The sequence below is a fragment of the Chlorocebus sabaeus genome, chromosome 16 (genome assembly GCF_047675955.1).
Source record: "Chlorocebus sabaeus isolate Y175 chromosome 16, mChlSab1.0.hap1, whole genome shotgun sequence".
NCBI classification, from domain to species: domain Eukaryota; kingdom Metazoa; phylum Chordata; class Mammalia; order Primates; family Cercopithecidae; genus Chlorocebus; species Chlorocebus sabaeus.
The window spans coordinates 73,885,218-73,904,027 of record NC_132919.1 but is presented as its reverse complement, the minus strand read 5'-3'; the positions used below and the strand labels follow the sequence as shown (position 1 = coordinate 73,904,027).

At 47.6% G+C, this 18,810-nt stretch overlaps 2 protein-coding genes across 5 annotated transcripts in view; both read right to left on the bottom strand.

Annotated features, from left to right (window-relative positions):
• Positions 1 to 15,264, bottom strand: part of SP2 (Sp2 transcription factor) — a 31,541-nt gene extending 16,277 nt beyond the window's left edge. The window contains exon 1 of one of the 3 annotated variants that reach the window (XM_008012972.3): positions 15,176 to 15,264. In XM_008012972.3, coding sequence (XP_008011163.1) covers positions 15,176 to 15,182 — 7 coding nt within the window. In that variant the 5' untranslated portion in view covers positions 15,183 to 15,264. Of the gene's footprint in view, positions 1 to 5,502; positions 5,741 to 11,061; positions 14,926 to 15,175 lie in introns of those variants that run through there. The other 2 variants (XM_008012973.3, XM_008012974.3) reach the window with 2 other exon arrangements.
• CDK5RAP3 (CDK5 regulatory subunit associated protein 3) overlaps positions 1 to 18,810 on the bottom strand; it is a 174,434-nt gene that overhangs the window by 70,189 nt on the left and 85,435 nt on the right. The gene's annotated exons all lie outside the window — the stretch shown is intronic.

Here is an 18,810-nt window from a genome sequence, read left to right as displayed (position 1 = left end):
AGGAACAGCATTATAATATAGAAGAACAGGTCATGCTGAACAAATCTGTTTCTTTTTATAGGGTTTTGGAAGGATACATCAAGAGCATGGTATACACCAGGTATTTTATTTCAATAGGCATCTGGCTGACATTTTCATAATATTCTTGTGAACAAACAGGGAGGAAACTTGAGCAATATGATAGTCTAGTTTGGGGCTAAACTGAGCATGCCTCCACCTAAGTGCTGAGAAGTCTGCTGCTGCAAGGTGTCTCGAACTGGGGTGGGTCTCAGGACCAGGGTTCACAGGCATCTCCACAGAGGCATTTTTATTCTTTTCTTATGTTTTCACTGTGATGATTTTTTTTTTTCTTTTTGAGACGGAGTCTCCCTCTGTTGCCCAGGCAGGAGTGCAATGGCGCCATCTCTGCTCACTGCAAGCTCCACCTCCCGGGTTCACGCCATTCTCCTGCCTCAGCCTCCCCAGTAGCTGGGATTACAGGTGCCCGCCACTATGCCCGGCTAATTTTTTGTATTTTTAGTAGAGACAGGGTTTTATCATGTTAGCCAGGATGGTCTTGATCTCCTGACCTCATGATCCACCCGCCTCGGCCTCCCAAAGTACTGGGATTACAGGCGTGAGCCACTGCGCCTGGCTGATCTTTTAGTATTTTTAGTAGAGACGGGGTTTTGCCTTGTTAACCAGGCTGCTCTCAAATTCCTGACCTCAAGTGATCCAGCCACCTCGGCCTCCCAAAGTGCTGGGATTACAGGCATGAGTCACCGTGACCAGCCACAACAAATATTTTTGTTTGTTTATATTTATGTAGAAACAAGGTCTTACTCTATCACCTTGGCTGGAGAGCAGTGGCATGATCTCAGCTCACTGAACCTCTGCCTCCTGGGCTCATGTGATCCTCCCACTTCAGCCCCTCAAGTAGCTGGGATCACTGGTGCATACCACCACACCCGGCTAATTTTTATATATTTTCTAGAGACGGGGTTTCACCATGTTGCCCAGTCTTTTCTCGAACTCCTGGACTCAAGCAATCCCACTGCTTCAGCCTCTGAAAGTCCTGGGATTACAGGCATGAACCGCCACGCCCAGCCCAATCATCTTTTTAAAAATGAACATATATCATAGATCACCAGATAACTGCTGCATAACCAAGTCCTGCACATTTCAGGGCCTGTGTGTGTGTTTACAAGTGCACTGTGTGGGCTAATTAGGACAACTTCATTCTGCACATTTAGTTCACAATACATCTGTGCAAAGTGAAAGATGACATAACTTCAGAAGCAGTGGGAAGACTGTGTCACCCTGATTGACACGCTATAGGATGCGTGTGCAGAACTCAAGGAGCCTAAGTGTCAAGTCTGTGCCGTGCTTACAAGGAAAAGCAATGATTTGGGTTCAAACATCACCCTCTCAGAATGATGCTGATAATGTGAATTTTACTGGCTTTTTTTGTAGTTACATATGTGAACTTTACAGGAGCTAGATCAGTGAGCTGACACACAGATTCATGTTCATACAAAATTAAGTTGTAATATTGTAATGAAAATAATCTAAGCCAACCCCAAACCATTTTTCCTTTAGAGTGGTGGTGTTCAAACTATCAGACCATGAACCACAGTTACAAAAACAATTTGCACTAAGACCCACCATATGCATACATACACCACACATTCCTGTCCCATGCTCACGCAATGAAAGTTTCCTGAAACAAAACTCCCTTATTACATGTGATGGACCGTGATATTTTTCTACTCTATTTCATTTTTTTAAATGCTGGCTGTGACCCACTAAATTGGTTTTGTGCCCTACAGGCTGGAAAACTTAGGCTGTAGAATGGTATTCACCACCTAAGTTTGGCAAAGATCTAGATGACAAGTAAAACTTGCACATGTTGGCGGGTGTGGTGGCTCACGCCTGTAATCCTAGCACTTTGGGAGGCTGAGGCAGGTGGATCATTTGAGGTCAGGAGTTCATACCAGCCTGGCCAACATGGTGAAATCCTGTCTCTACTAAAAATACAAAAAAATTAGCCAGGTGTGGTGGCACATGCCTGCAGTCCCAGCTACCTGGGAGGCTGAAGCAGGAGAATTGCTTGGACCTTGGAGGTGGAGGTTGCAGCGAGCCGAGATCGTGCCACTGCACTCCCGCCTGGGTAACAGAGCAAGACTCGGTATCAAAAAACAAACAAACAAAAACCTGCAGATGTCACAAAAGTGAGAAGGATTGTAAACACAATGGGTATCGGTAATAGGGTTCAAGGACATCTTAAAAAACTGGTAGGTACAATGTTTAAGAACATCAGGCTCCATACCTAAATGAGATTCTGACTGTGTGGTTCACTAGTGGGATGGTCCCTCTTAGCCTCCTAGTGCCCTCTGTAAAACAAAGGTAATGTCATCCTTCTAGGATTTCTGTGAGGCTCTAATAATTTATATAACAGCATCAAGAGTTTAAAGGCTATATAGGCTTTAAAGTTTAAGAAGTCTTGGCCCGGTGTGGTGGCTCATGCCTGTAATCCCAGCACTTTGGGAGGCCAACGTGAGCAGATCTCTTGAGCTCAGATGCTTGAGACCAGCCTGGGCAACATGGTGAAACCTTTTCTGTATATTAAAAAAATAAAAAAGTTTAGTAAGTCCTCCACTTAGGTTAAAAAGCCAATCACATGCAGAGGGCAGAAAGAGCCTAATAGTGCCACATGGAAAAGCCCCAGAGGTTTTGACTTTAAGCTGAATGGGGGCCAGCATAATCTAGATATGGCTGCCAAAAAGGCTACTGCAATCTTGGATTGCATTTCTAAAAGTTCAGTTATAGAACAAAAAAATAATATCCTCCTGTAGTCTGCACACTTGGGCCACATCTGGAGCATCAGGTTCTGTTCTGAGGGACATTTTAAAAGGGGGATTTTCAGCCGGAGCTTGTTCAGAAGACAGCAGCAATGGTTGTGGCCAGGGTGCCAGAGTGGGGACATGGGTTCAAAGGGTAGAACCAAGACTCCTGTGTGGACATTTTGAGGCAGATTTTAGTTAACACAAGAGAGAACTTTGCAAAGATGAAAATCAGTTGCCTTCTGAGGTACTATGTTCTTTCTCCCTTCTCTGGAACCAGAGGCAGGACATGTGTCCCTGCTGGAGTCAGGATGTTGAGATGGGGTGGGAAGTTGGACCAATGATCTTTAAGATTTTTATTCACGGCCAGGTGCAGTGGCTCATGCCTATAATCCCAGCACTCTGGGAGGCCAAGGCAGGCAGATCACCTGAGCTTAGGAATTCAAGACCAGCCTGGCCAACATGGGGAAACTCCGTCTCTACTAAAACTACAAAAATTAGTTGGGCATGGTGGTGCACACCTGTAACCCCAACTACTCAGGAGGCAGAGGCAGGGGAATCACTTGAACCCAGGAGGCGGACGTTGCAGTGAGCCAAGTTCATGCCACTGTAGTCCACCTGAGCAACAAGAGCAAGACTCCGTCTCAAAAAAAAAAAAAAAAAAAAAGTATTCACTGGAAGAAAGTACAGTGATTTAAAATAAATGTTTTTAAAAAAAAGATTTTTATACTTCTCAGACCATGTTGCTGATAAAAATACAAGATGAGTTTGTTGCTGGCAGAACTGCAAAGGAAGGCAATGGCTCTCCCAGGAGGCTCCCCCAGGGCTCAGGTTTGCTTAGCTAAAATTAGTGAATGACTCCTTAGACATCCTCTATTATAAAACAGAAGGGCCACAGGATCCGTGCAGAGTGTAAATGAAATAAGACAAAATAAAAACTGGCCTAGCGTTTCTTCATCATTTCCCTCTCTCCCTTCTCTGTAGTCCTTATTACCCTGGACTCAAACTGTTTGGACACTGGGCTGGGTTCTGAGTGATTCTTCAGTTAGGAGGTTAAAGCAGAATCTACTGAAGCTGCAGACTGCTGGTGCTCGACGTTGCACCATTTCAGCTTGTTTCATTTTCCTTCCCAGCTGGTTCCTGAAATGCTCCTATAGATCTCAAACCAATGTTTGCAAGTATCTTCCCTAGTGTCACTCAGAGCTTTATGGCCACAGGCTGCAGACCTGGGCAACCAAAAGAGAGACCGATCTCCCTGCCACTACAGAATTAATCTCCTGGAATTAACCATGAAAAGGAAAAAAGAGGCATTTCCCACTGATGTTTAGAAATGAAAAGTGGTTAAGAAGCGGTAGCATAGATACCTAATTGTAAGGCTATTATCAAAGGCACTTTAGAACCTCATTAATTTGGAACCCTACATTTAAAATATACAATTTGGACATAAATTGTGCTTAACTTTTCTTTCATACTATTTTGTTGTTGTTGTTCTTGTTTTTTTTTTGAGACGGAGTCTCGCTCTGTTGCCCAGGCTGGAGTTCAGTAGCACGATCTCGGCTCACTCCAAGCTCTGCCTCCCGGGTTCACGCCATTCTCCTGCCTCAGCCTCCCGAGTAGCTGGGATTACAGGCACCCACCACCACGCCCGGCTATTTTTTGTATTTTTAGTAGAGACGGGGGTTCACCGTGTCAGCCAGGATGGTCTCGATCTCCTGACCTCGTGATCCACCCGCCTCGGCCTCCCAAAGTGCTGGGATTACAGACATGAGCCAAGGCGCCGGGCCTCTTTCATACTATGTAAAGCAAGCCTAAATGGTGTTCGAAGATTGCAAAGGGACTCTTTAGTCAGAATAATTGTTTTATATCACTTCCGCTATTTTAATAGTGCCACTTGCTTTTAACAGTAGTTTACATCCAGTCACTGAAACCAACACCTAACAACATAGGTAAGTGGGATTAGTGCATATTCTTGAAAAGAAAAAGCTGCACTGCTTTCCAAGTTATATCATTCAGACTTTTCATTAAGTTAGGTTGGCTAAAACTTGCCCAAGAGTCCCTAGGCTGGTGAAGTTTTACAATGATTTACTATACAAGCAATAGTACCTCTCTTAGGCTCCAAGGAAAACTGCAGGGGCATCAAACAAGGTTTGAAGGCAGCATGGGGTAGAGATGGGGTTGCAGGTGCCTGAAGGGACCACACACAACACTCCTTTCCCATATTGGAAACCAATTTAATTCCAAAACCAGCAGAAAAGCATCCCGAGTTTCTGGACTCTTGATGTACTATTGATCATCCGCCTCTACCTCCTGTTCCCTCCAGCACAGCCTCACTTCTTACCCCCTTGGCTAAACTTGGTAGAAAAACTGCTGGCACCCTGCTGTCCCCTCCCTCCTTCCCTGCTTACTCATTTCCCGGCAGCATTAGGACGACCACCCTGGCACTGCGCTCATGCTGCACCTGCCCAGGTCACCAGCGACCTCCTTGCTGCTCAATCCAGCAGCCCCTCCGATGAGTGCCTCCTCCTCAAAATTCCCATGGATATTCTCCCACCTCTCCTGCCACCTCTTCCCCTTGTGGGCTCCTCTTCCTTTGCCACCCCTTAAATACTGATGTTCCCCAACATCCTCACCCAGCACCCTTTCCCTGGGTGACCATGCCTATTCGCATGGCTTTACATACCTTCCACAGGCTGGCAACTCACAGGCCTGTATCTGGTCCAGATCTCTGCTCCACGTGTTAGACCTGTACATCCAGCCCTCTGTGCGTCTTCCACTAGGGCTGGCCACAGACACTTCGAACATTGAGCTGTCAGTTTTGCCCATTCTTTCTCTAGCTTTCTTACCCTCAGCCACCACAGGCCTTCTTCCAGATCCTTGAAAAACTTTCGTCTCTGCAGCTGTCTTTCCTTGCTTACAACTCTTTCTGTTCTCTTCACTAGCTAAGACCTCACCCTTCAGGTCTCTGGCTGTTTGACTTTCCCAGCATAATTTAAGAGCCATTATGTAACAGGCATGCCATTTCCTCAGAGTGGCCTTTCTGGACCCCTGAGACGAGGTTAACTCCTTTGGGAACACTCACTACCCATTCATTAACTAATCATGAGCCCGATGTATGTGAGGGCTCCCCAGGGTGGGCCATGTCTGTTTGCACCACTGAACTGTAGACACCAAGACCAGCACATGGCTCACGGACACCTTCAGTGCCTATGGGCTGCATGAATACCCTGGGTTAAAGCAGCCTCTCTTCTGGTATCTCCAATCAGGACAAAACCTGAGTATCCCCCTCACTGCCAACCAATCATCAAGTCCTCATGACTCCACTTCATAGACAAACCTCCCTGTAGTGTACCCAGGCTCCCCATCCTCATCACCATGATCCACCTGAGATATTGTCCACGGCCTCCAAAACTGCTTCCTGGCCTCTGGCCTCCCCCTTAGCCAGCCTCCACAATTTGGTCAGAAGGCTCTTTTTAAAGTGCAAATCCCATCCAGCTACTCTCCTAATTAACCCCCTCAATTGTTCCCTGATGCTCTTGTGATAAACTTACAAAGGCCAGAACAAGCTGTCCCTCCCTGGTCCACCCCCCTGACCTCTTGCCCTTCCACCTCTCCCAACACACACTTCAGCTTTTCATTTCTGGAATTAAAACATGCCACCCTGTCTCACTTGGAGCCTGAAGCACACTCTCTCCCATTTGCCTGGTCAGCTCCTGTCCTTCAGAGCTCATTTATACTCTCACTCAGGGAAAGCCTCTCCTGACCTCCTCCCACCTCAAGTCTGGGGCAGGTGACCCTGCTACCTGCCAGTGCATACTCCAGGCACACTTCCACACTGTCCCACCAACAGAGTTGGGAGTGTGTCCCTGTCTCACGGGTCTTTCTAGGCCTGACTCAGGGAGAGCACGTAACAGGAAGAGAGACCTCTGAGCCCTGGCCACCAGGCTTCAGGCTGTTCAACTGGTCCTTTCACTGAGAATACTACTCTTGAGACCCAGCAAATGAGAAAAGGCGCCTACAGAAATACCACAACAGTAGGCTTTAGGAAGCTTTTCCTTCTGGAGAGAACTTGGCTCCATCTCCACAACCAGGCCTTGGGGGTAACGGCTTTTTTTGCCTGTGGGTTCCTGCCATCGTGGCTCTGGCTTTCTTGGCCTTTTGCTATGGTATTTCCCCTGGAGGAATTTCACACTGTGCAAACAGTCTTTCTGTTGGCTATTTTGGTCAGCTCAGCTGGGCCTTAAGCCAACAAAGCAGTTTCTAAGCCCAGGCTTTTCCAGTTGCCTAGCCTGGAAGAATTCAGAGCTGGTGAGGGAAAAGCATGCCCTGGCTGGTTTTAGAGAACAAAGTTGGACCTCAAAGAAAGCTGACAAATGGGGTAAGAGAATTCATTTGGATGAAGAGAGCAGCAACCTTGGTAGTGAAAGACTCCAAATTGTGCTGAATATTTCAATGAGAAGCAAACGTCAGCAATCACAATAGCCATTATGTGGCTCGGTGGGCACGGTGGCTCATGCCTGTCATACCAGCACTTTGGGAGGCCGAGACAGGAGGATCACTTGAGGTCAGGGGTTCAAGACTAGCCTGGGCCACACAGCAAGATGCCATCTCTACAAAAAATGTTTACAAACTAGCTGAGTATGGTGGTGTGTGCCTGTAGTCCCAGCTCCTTAGGAGGCCAAGGTGAGACGATTGCTTGAGTCCAGGAAGTCGAGGCTGCAGTGAGCTATGATTGCACCACTGTGCTCTGGCCTGGGCGACAGAGCGAGACTCCGTCTCAAAAAAAAAATAATAATAATAATAATAATAATAATGTTAAATAAGCAAACGAATTAAAACCATGGTAAAAGAGCCCAATAACAGTAAAACAAATTTCAATGGCTTTCATTAAACGAGAACACCTCTGGGCAGTGGCTTGCTAATGCCATAGGCGAAGGAAGGAAGAAGGTGAGTAAGGAATGGAGATGTTGTCTCCACATTAACCCTTTACTGAGCTTCTCAACTCCCCCCACCCCCCCATCTCAGACCCCCAGCATCAGGCAATGACCCTTAGGTATGTCCACGATTTCACTAAGAAGTTAAAATTTGCCTCATCAGCTAAGATCCATTATGTCTTCCCTTCTCCTCAAGCAAAACTCCTTGCAAGAGTTACCTATATTTCTCTCCTGCTAGCTTTTCTTAAACCTGCTCCAACCAGGCTGCACCCTCCCCAGGCATGCCACCAAAACTGTTCATGCCACCTCAGCCTCCCAAGGAGCTGGGATTACAGGCATGAGCCACTGCGCCCGGCCTCTTCTTCCTTGAAACACTTTCTTTACTTTGCCTCTAGGACACATTTTGCTAGTCTCTGGCTAACTTCTCCCATATCTCCTTTGCTGGTTCCTCCTCTCCTCTCAAATTCTAAATGATTGGGTTGCCCCAGGACTGTCCCAGGACCTTTCTTCTGTCTACACCTGTTTCCTAGCTGATTTTGTCTAGTCTCGTGGGTTTAGAAACCAGTAAGATACAGATTCTATATAATTTTAACTCTCACATTTCTATCTCGACTTGTATATCCAACTGCCTACTGATATCTCCACTTGGATGTATTAATAGGCATCGTAAATCTAACTAGCCCCAGCTGGGCGCGGTGGCTCACGCCTGTAATCCCAGCACTTTGGGAGGCCGAGGCAGGTGGATCACCTGAGGTCAGGAGTTGGAGACCAGCCTGGCCAACATGGCGAAACCTCATCTCTACTAAAAATAAAAAAAATTAGCCAGGTGTGGTGGCGAACGCCTGTAATCCCAGCTCCTCGGGAGGCTGACGAAGGAGAATCGCCTGAACCCGGGAGGTAGAGGTTGCAGTGACCCAAGATTGTGCCACTGTACTCCAGACTGCGTGACAGGAGCGAGACTCCATCTCAAAAAACAAAACAAAACAAAACTCTAACTAGCCCCAAACAGTGCTCCCGATATTGTCCTAATCCTGTGACTCTTTCAAAATTCCCCACTGCAGTGAATGAATAGTAACTCATCTTTCCAGCTGCTCAGCCCTAAAACCTTGGGAGTTATCCTTATCTTTTTTCCACACCCTACATTTGACAGCAAACACTCTATCTTCAAAATATATGCCCAAGCTGACTGCTTCTACCACCTCCTCTGTCATCACCTAGGTCCAGGTTTCTATCATGTCTCCCATGGATTAATCTCCTAGCTGCGCTTCTGACCTTGACCCCATCAGTCTATTCTCAACACATCCAGAGTAAGACCCATCACACTTAAATGAAACCGTGTTCTTTCTCTGCTCAGAAGCCCCCAATACCATCCCATCTCCCACTCAAAGTAAGAGCCAAAATCTCCATCGTGACACAGAAGGCCCCTGGGGGACCTGACCCCTTTCACCTGCCCTTTCACTCTCCCTCTCTCACTGCTTTAGCCATGCTGGCTCCCCTCCCTGCTGTTCCTGAACATACCAAGTATGGCCCCTGCTGAGGGCCTTTGCATTGCTCTTCTCTCTGCTGAGTTCTCACCCTCCTCCCCTCACCCCAGACAGAACAAGGCTCAATCTCCTCCCCACTCCTTCAGGGTTTTATTCAGATGTCACTTTATCATTGAGACCTTCCCTGATCACCCTATGTAAATTGCCACCTCCCCCTTTTTTTCCTTATCCTCGTTTTGGCTCCTTAGCACTTCTCACTGTCTAACAAATATCTATTAGTTATTCATTGTCTCCCACTAAGATGTAAGCTTCCTAAAGGCAGGGACTCCTCTGCGTTACTCACTGATGTATCCCAGTCCCTGGCACATGGTAGGTGCTTAACAATCTATGTTTGTTGAATAAGTGAATGAGTAAATCCTGGAGGCTTTACAGCACGAGAGCCTAAAGGGAGTGTAGGAACCAAAGGAGAAAAGCTGCAGATTTGCATACCCTGGCACTAGGTCAGGATCTACTCCACAACTGACCCAGACCCTGATGGGTTTTAGCTGATGGAACCCTCAACCCCACCAGTCACCTCACATGTGGGCCAGTGCAGTCCAGTCCTGCTCCTGGCCAAAAACTTCAAAGCGCACAACTCTCATCACCACATACCAGGTACTACTGCATTTCAATGCTTCTCTCAATTGACATGCATTATTAATGCTTCTCTCAATTGACAAGCATTGGCGGAGCCAGGATTGCACCACTGCACTCCAGCCTGGAACTGCATCTCAAAAAAAACAAAACAAAAACAAAACAACAACAACAACAAACAAAGCCGGGCGGGTGGTTCATTCCTGTAATCCCAGCACTTTGGGAGGCTGAGGCGGGCAGATCATGAGGTCAAGAGTTGGAGATCATCCTGGCCAACCCAGTGAAACCCTATCTCTTCTAAAAATACAAAATTAGCTGGGCGTGGTGGTGCATGCCTATAGTCCCAGATACTTGGGAGGCTGAGACAGGAGAATCGCTTGAACCCGGGAGGCGGAAGTTGCAATGAGCCAAGATCGCGCCATTGCACTTCAGCCTGGCAACAGAGCGAGACTCTGTCTCAAAAAAAAAAAGATAATGAAGGCACTCGAATTTGGATACCACCTGTCTGTCTCACCCTTAATTCTTCTTTCCAAAACGTGACTATGTCATTTGCTAGTTTGCATCCTGACTGGGTCATATCCCATTGTACTGGAAGGGACTCTGGAAATGTGTGGGGGTGGGGACAGCATAAAGAGAACCTGATCAAAGCAGGCCCAAGAAACAGCATCAAGTTTTTTTTGTCAAAGAATACTGGGCCTCAGAATTCTTAGAGAACAGGAGGGAAAAAAAGCAAAATACACTTTTTCCCCTAAAGAATCTCATTATGTGCTTTGGCACATTTATTTGTGAGTAACTCCCCACACTTATCCTGGGCCAGGATCAGCTTTTTGTTTGTTTGTTTGTTTTGAGAGTCTTGCTCTGTCGCCCAGGCTGGGGTACAGTGGTGCACTCTCGGCTCACTGCAATCTCCGCCTCCTGGGTTCAAGTGATTCCCGTGCCTCAGCCTCCGGAATAGCTGGGACTACAGGTGTGTGCCACTACATGTGGCTAATTTTTGTATCTTTAGTAGAGATGGGGTTTCGCCATGTTAGCCAGGCTGGTCTCGAACTCCTGACCTTAAGTGATCTGCCTGCCTCAGCCTCCCAAAGTGCTGGGATTACAGGCGTGATTACCAAGCCCGGCCCCAGGCCAGAATCAGCTTCTGAAATTAGTGGTGATTTCATTTCCCCTGAGAAGACAGGGCTGGCTTACCGTTTACTTTTTTGGAGGCTGCGAAATGTCTTGGTTTGTTTTCTTCTAGGCTGATTTAAGAAGATTCCTAATTATCAACTGGGAGCAGAAATATTCCACTTCCAATTACATGGTCCTGCCTGCTCACTCTTACTTCCTATTCACACTCTCTTGGAGGCCACTTTGTGATTCTACCAAATCCTGTAGGAGAGGTGACAACCCTAAAGAGAAGGCTCTAGAAAGATGACATTTGGAAATGTCAGTTAGTGTCTGCTGGCTCCTCCTGAGCCACTTCTACTCTGTGATTGAGAGGAAAGGCCACCTAACTGCCTAAATCACCATACAGGGACAAACTGGTATCTAAGAGCACTCGGCAGCAAAAACAAGTAAGCTAAGCCTTTGCACTACAATGTCGCAGGGCCTCTGGCTAGGTATAGCAAGCAATTCTGATGTGGAGACAAACAGCAGCAACGGGAATGAAATGCCAATGACGGATTCCAACCATTGGGTCTGCAAGCATGCTTGTCCTGTGACACAAACAGCCTAGACATCTCAGCACTGCTTGGAGCTGCTCATTGGGGGAGCCTGAGAAACATCAGCCCTTTCACAACCCCTTGCTCCTGAGCAGAGCTCATCTCCCAAGAGCAAATCAGCCTGCAGCCCAGTTGGATGAGAAGCACAGTGTTCCCCTGTGCCAGTGGCAGCCTCAGAGCATCCTGAAAGAGCGCTTCCTAGACACGCAGTGGAAGCCATGACTTCCCCTAAGCTGCCAGTGCTGCTTCTGAACTCACGTGGAGGTTCTTTTTTCAGTGTCCCCAGAGGCAGTAGAAAAATCCATTTTCCATTTTGGAATCTATCAAGTAGGACAAATCTGCCACCTGGGAGCATCTCCTCAAGGGCAATCTCTACGCCCTTTCCCACATAGCCTGACAATACCCTCGAGTTAGAAATATCCCTTGTTGGCTAGGCACAGTGGCTCATGCCTGTAATCCCAGCACTTTGGGAGGCTGAGGTGGGAGGATTACTTGAGGCCAGGAGTTTGAGACCAGCCTGGCATAGAGAGACTATGCCTCTATTATTTTTAAAAAAGAAATGTCCCATATTTTTACCCTCTTCACTCATCTTTCCACCTTGCTCCAATAGATTGCTGACAGAAAAGTGAGATCTCCTCCACCCCGAGGTCTCCTAAGAGAATGCTGCTAGCCAAAAAAAGATCTGCTGATTATTGAGGAAGAGCATCTTTAAAAAGACATTCAACTACATTTCAGAAAGATAAAGATCTAAGTGTTGGCTCTATGAGGGAAGAAATAAAGAGAAAGAACTTTTTTTCCTCCTGCAACAGGTCTAGACAATGTCATACAAGGAGTTGCAAGCATATCCAAAACAAAAGCAAGGCAAAAACAAGCAAAAAAGCAACAAATGCATTCCAAAATGATCTCCATTTCTCAGCCCAGAAATGTACTGGATACTGGTTTAGTTCAGCCTGTAGGTGGTGGGAAGAAATTCACAAATCCAAATCAGTTGCAAAAAGGGAATACTCCAGACATATCACCCAATGAACCTGTAAGAAAGTATACGAGCTTCTCTGAACAGATTTTACTCCAGGTTTGCAGCCCACAAGGTTTAAGATCGGGCCATGAGGTTAAATCTGGTAAACTCAGAAATGTTCATGCTACTGCATCCCTAAACTTTCTAATTCTCTGCGTACCCTTTAAAGCAGTGTTTCTCTGCATCTTTTATTCCATAGCCATCGTCCACCTGATCCAAAATATCCTAAATTTTTCTATGTTTGGAAGCAGGGTTTCCAATTTTTGTGTATACAGAAAAGGGGTGTGTGTGAAAAAAATAAGTATTAGAAAAAGAACACGTTACATATCTATCACAGAAATGAGTGGGCAAGATTTAGAAGATTGCTGAAACAAAGCCAATACTAAGGTCTACTAGTTGGTTGCAACAAGTTTAAAATGTCTTCAGAAGGGCCCTGGTTGGGCAATACTATACTTGCTGACAGCAAGCTTGGGAACTGACACAGACCTATAGCAAAGGACTGTCCAACTTCTCCAAAAAGCTGGTATTAACCACCAGAAGAAATGAGAAGTTCAAGGCCAAAATATCCAAATGAACCAACCACTCTACTTGCTGAAATGCCATAAAGCTTCTTTACCCCAGACATTTACCCAAATCTTATAATTTCTTTTCTCCTCTCTGACAGGCCTCCACAGGCCCAAACTTTAATAGAATCTGAGAGAAAAAAGTGGCCAGTCCATCTGCTGTCCAGAGTGATGCCAAACTCTTTCTCCTGGAACCAGTTCTACCTGTTGGGCAGTCAGATAAGGGTCCGATTATTAACAAACTCTACTTGGGTCTCCTTGGTAGAGTTTGTGGCTTCAGCAGCCTAGTTCAGGGGAGTTCATAATTATGTCAGACTAGCTTTTTTTCTTGTAGTTGCTTTTAACCAAAGAGGTTAAACCTCTGTAAACCAAGAGGAAGAACCAGAATTAGAAAACTTACCAATCGTCCCAGCCAATGATAATCCATTTCCAACAGGTATTAACGCCTGTTAGAAGCCACTGGAACACTGACATCATCAGCCCAATTGACAGGTTGTCTGATAGATTCCCCCCCTTCATCGCACACAAGAATTTAAAACAAAACAAGACACTGCAGTTATATTCATTATTGCAGACAATGGGTTTCTTTGTGTTAGTAATTGAAATTACTGCTGTGCTCTGGACTCCATTATTCCCTTTGCAGCCTGTGAGCTGGCCAACACTCTAAACTTTCGAGCCCTAAAAATTGTATCATCCAGAATACCAACTCGGTACAGCCCTCCAATGTGAAACTGAATGCCTTCTGGGGTACAGCATGAAACAGTTTTAGACAGTGCAGGCCAGTGCACCTTGCAACAGTGTCCTTCCAACTGTAATGAAATCTGTAAACGGGAAACTCGGGCCAATTCATTGTTTAAAGCAGATCTACTGGCTCATACCTTTCTCTAGGAAACAATAAGTAAACAAGAAGTAACCTCAGAGGAAGAAAGAACTTTGGGAGAATGCACTGAGAAAGGCCAGACTGAGTCCCCTTGGATGAAGTTAATTAAGAAACAAACATGACAGGATATTGCAATCAAAACCAAGGAATGCAGTGAGGATAGGTTTCTCAGTTGCCCAGAGGAGAAGACATAGTTCCTTTTGAACTAAAATTAGAAAGCCGCTGGGAAGGAAACCTAAGAAGCATGGGTAAGAGGCTGAAAACCGTAAGTCAGCAATGGGGATGCAGGTGGGTGGAGGAAGAAAGTAAGTATCTATTTTATTTCTTCTGTAATTCCTTAAGATTGTTTGCGCCTGAGCTTTGGGACTGCAGTAGTCTTCCCCCACGGGACGTCAGGTAACAGGCTGGGAGCTCTGGCAAGAAGTTCTCAAACTTCTCACAATTCTGCTAAGAGCTCGCATCTAGCTGGAGGATCAATGATCCAGGTGAAAACATTAAAGGAAGGTTTTTGCCCACTCCCCAGTGAGAGATCATCTGCCCAGAGAGTGCCCTCATGTCCTGACACCATCGCCCGACTGGGATACATCAGTAACCGGGCTGTCCTCGATGCCGAGCAGTGCCCATCTGGTTGGCAGCGTCCGGATCTCAAGCGTTCCCTCGCCCCTCTGTACTTCGGGGAGCCCTGAATCGCTGGTGGGCATCTACAGTTAAGAGTGCAAGAAGGCCTCTCAGACACAGGGCGAACACGAGGGCTGCTGGCTGCCTCCTCGGAGCCGACCCAGGCATAGTCCGCCCAGGCGGGAGAGCGGCGCTGAGGTGGGTCGGCACCCGGCTGAGAGGTGCCAGGCCACCCCGGTGCCCGCTCCTCTCGCCGGCCCCCGGAAGCGCCGCCCTCCCGTCCGGCGGGCTCCGAGGGGGCGGGGAGTCGAACGCCCCCTTCCGGGTGCCTCCGCCCGGCTGGCCAGCCCCGCTCCTCCTCCGGGCGGGAATCCTCCCTCCCCCGCCCCTCCCGAAGCCGGGCCCCGGCGCCAGGCCCGGCCCCAGGGGGGAACCCCCAGCCTCGGCTCCCTCTCCCCGCGGCCTCTGCCCGTCTTCCTGACCCTTGGGGGCCGGGAAGACCCCGCCGGCAGCGGCCGGGACCCACCGCTCATTACGACATCTTCCTCCCTGGCCTCCGCCGCCTCCGCCGCCACCGAGAGCCTGACACCGCCCGCCAAGCACCCGCCAATCCCGGAGCCCGCCACCGCCCGAGCGACGGCAGCCTTCACCAATAAGGGCTTGGAACATTGGGGACCGACAGCACTATTAACCAATCAACCAGAGGCGTCTAGAGCGACGTTGATTTGACCAATAGGTCTGTGCAATGTCACTGATGGACGGTAGAGCGCACCAACCGAAAACCAATTGAATAATGAATGACATGTTTATCAGCCAATTGAAGGGAGGCAAAGTCCCGCCTACTGGGTGGTTGATGGACAGCGACAGGAAGCTGGGAGGGGCGGGGCTTAGTCGAACAGTGCTTTTGTATTGGTCGTGGTTGACCTTCCACCCACCTCTAACCCAGAGGATGAGTGATAGATCTGCCCTGAAGCCAATCAGAAGTCCTTAGGGTGAGGCCCACAAATGCCCCAGAAATAGCATATACATTGCGCCCTAAGTCCAGTCTCGCCCAGGTGTGGCAGGAGCTTTTACCTGCTCTTCGGCAGTAGCCGGCTGCCACTCAACCCCATGCCTGGTGAGTGGAAAGCCATCAACCTTTTATTTAGTCCCTTGCTCGTTGTCGCCTCGGGAGGGGCGACTTTGTACAGTGAGGCACTGGGGTCCGGCACCATAGTGAGAGTTGGGGTTGTTTACGCGACACTTCTGAAGGGATTTTCACAATCGATTAAGCCACCGTTAATCTTCACATGGTTATTGCGGCGACCCCCATAGCCCACGGTCCCAAACGTGTGCATCTGAATCATCCGAAGCTCTTTCTAAAGGCAGGTTCCCCGGGCCGCCTCTCCTAATCCGACTCGGTACTTCACGGGGCGTGCCTAGAATCTGCATTTTAGCAAGGGCCTCGCATGGACAGAGTTGCACGCTTGAGTTTGAGAAGTACTGCTTGGCCTCTGCCCCACTTACCCTTACCTTCTTGAGATGAGGTAAAGCACTTGGTAGGCACTATCTGGATAGGTTTATCTTTGCTCCCAAGTCTCTTCCGAGAACTTGGGAAGGCTGCCTAGCTTAGTGAGGGAATCCATTGTGGCTTCAGACCAGTCTGGGTTTGAAACCTACACATCCTACTAACTTAGGCAGGGTACCGAAACTCCCTGAGCCTCGTGTCCTCATCAGTAAAACGAGGTTAATCACACCTACACCTTAGCGCAATGGCTTTAAAAACAAAACAAAACAAAACATAGCCCATCAAGAGAAATACATTTTGCATACTGACCAGTACACTTCTGTTTGAGAGTGTCATAAAGTTTCCAAAAACAATGCTTACTACTTGTGATACACTGATAGTTTCTATGCCTATCCTATCTTATTCTCCTTCTTGTTGATCATGACTGGCAATTTGAAAAACACTGCTAGGAAAGGTTGGTTGATAATACAAAATGCGGAGCAGAATTCCGGGTACACAGTAATTGCTGAAAAAATGTTAATAGCCTCTTCCAGTCTACTCCTCTCAGTGTTAGCCTTTGAAAAACGAGACTTTAGACGATAACACTCCTCTAGTAAAGATCCTTCATGGGATCCATATCTCCTGGATAAAGCCCAAACTTCTTTCTAGGCAAATTCCTCCCACTCTTTTCTTGTTAACCTCAGCATCCACCAGAGGACACACTCTTACTGGTGTATCTTTCATGCTTTATCTCCTCCCTGTACCCCCATTCCCTTCCTACAAATCCTACCCTTTTCCCTCCAGGAAAGATTCCAGGTTCCTAAACACGCTTTTTTCCACTAGTTGACTTTCTATCTTACCCTTCCCTTCTGGTAAACCCCTATGCATCCATGGCCAGATGTGGTGGCTCACACCTGTATTCCTAGCGCTTTGGGAAGCCAGAGGCAGGTGGATCGCTTGAACCCAGGATTTCGAGACCCAGCCTGGGCAACATGGCGAAACCCTGTCTCTACAAAAAAGCCGCATGGGGCGGTGCACGCTTGTAGTTCTAGCTACCTGGGAAGCTGAGGTGGGTGGATCACTTGAGCCTAGGAGTTTGAACTTAAAATGAGCTATGATCACACCACTGCACTCCAGCCTGGGTGACAGAGTGAGACCCTGTCTCTTAGAAAAATAGATAAACTCCTATGCATGCTTCAAGACTCTGCTGTAAGTCTGCATACCTCACTCCTGCCTAGCTATAGCTTCTTCCTCCTCTGCGCTGCCCTGGCACATGCAAAAGGGCTTCTCTCTCACACACTATTTCCACACTTTTATTCTCACTTCTTGCTCTCTTGCTAGACTGAGCTGTGGTAGAAGGATTGAGGCCAGCATAGAGGAGGATCAGCAGGAAATGTAAGCTGAGTTAAAGAATGAATATTTGCATACAATGACATCTGCATGACTTGTTTATATAGTCCATACATTCTGTTCCCAGGCCATTTTTCAAGTTTAGATTGCTTCACTGTCAAACCAAGGACTCCACCCAGGTTCCATGACTCACCTGTATTAGGGTGCAGGGATTTGGGGGGGAGGTAGGTGGGGTTGAATATCCTGCTGGGCCACTGTCAAACCTCTTCTGGGAGAAAAACTGGGGGTAACTATGCTTCTAACCTAGAGGCCCCATCTTGAAGACCGCAGAGGTGAAAAAAAAAAAAAAGTGTGCACTCACAGGGCGGAGGACAGGGCGTGAAAACTTGGAAGAATTCTGCAGTCATTTTGAATTATTTGATTGGTTTTGCCCTTTTAAAGGTCACCTTATCTTTTGTTTGTTTTTGTTTTTGTTTTGTTTCTAGGCTGTCTGACTCTTCTTACTAGAGACACAGCCAAAGAAGGGGAGGACCCTTTGGGTTTTTTTTGTTTTTTCTTTCTTTCTTTCTTTCTTTTTTTTTTTTTTTTCTGGAGATGGAGTCTTGCTCTGTCACCCAGGCTGCAGTGCGGTGGTGCAATCTCAGCTCACTGCAACCTCCGCCTCCCAGGTTCAAGCGATTCTCCTGCCTCAGCCTCCTGAGTAGCTGGGATTACAGGCGTGCGCCATCAAGCCCGGCCAATTTTTGTGTTATTAGTAGAGACAGGGTTTCACCATGTTGGCCAGGCTGGTCTCAAACTCCTGACCTCAAGTGATCCACCCACCTCAGTCTCCTAAAGTGCTGGGATTGCAGACATGAGTCACTGCGCCCGGCGGAAGGGGACACTTTCTTTTCTTTTTTTTTTTTTTTTGAGATGGAGTCCAACTTGTCGCCCAGGCTGGAGTACAGTGGTGCAATCTCGGCTCACTGCAAGCTCCGCCTCGTGGGTTTACGCCATTCTCCTGCCTCAACTTCCCAAGTAGCTGGGACTACAGGTGCCCACCACCACACCCGGCTAATTTTTTGTGTTTTTAATAGAGACGGGGTTTTACCATGTTAGTCAGGATGGTCTCGATCTCCTGGCCTCGTGATCCACGCGCCTCGGCCTCCCAAAGTGCTGGGATTACAGGCGTGAGCCACTGCGGGAAGGGGACACTTTCTAAGAAGAAGACCTCGTTCATACTTTTGTCAGGCCCATTGGAGTCTTAGAGCCTCGTTCACAAACACCCCCGCTCCCCCAACGACCACACAACTCCTCAGAGATTTTTTCTTTCAAGATGGCCCCTG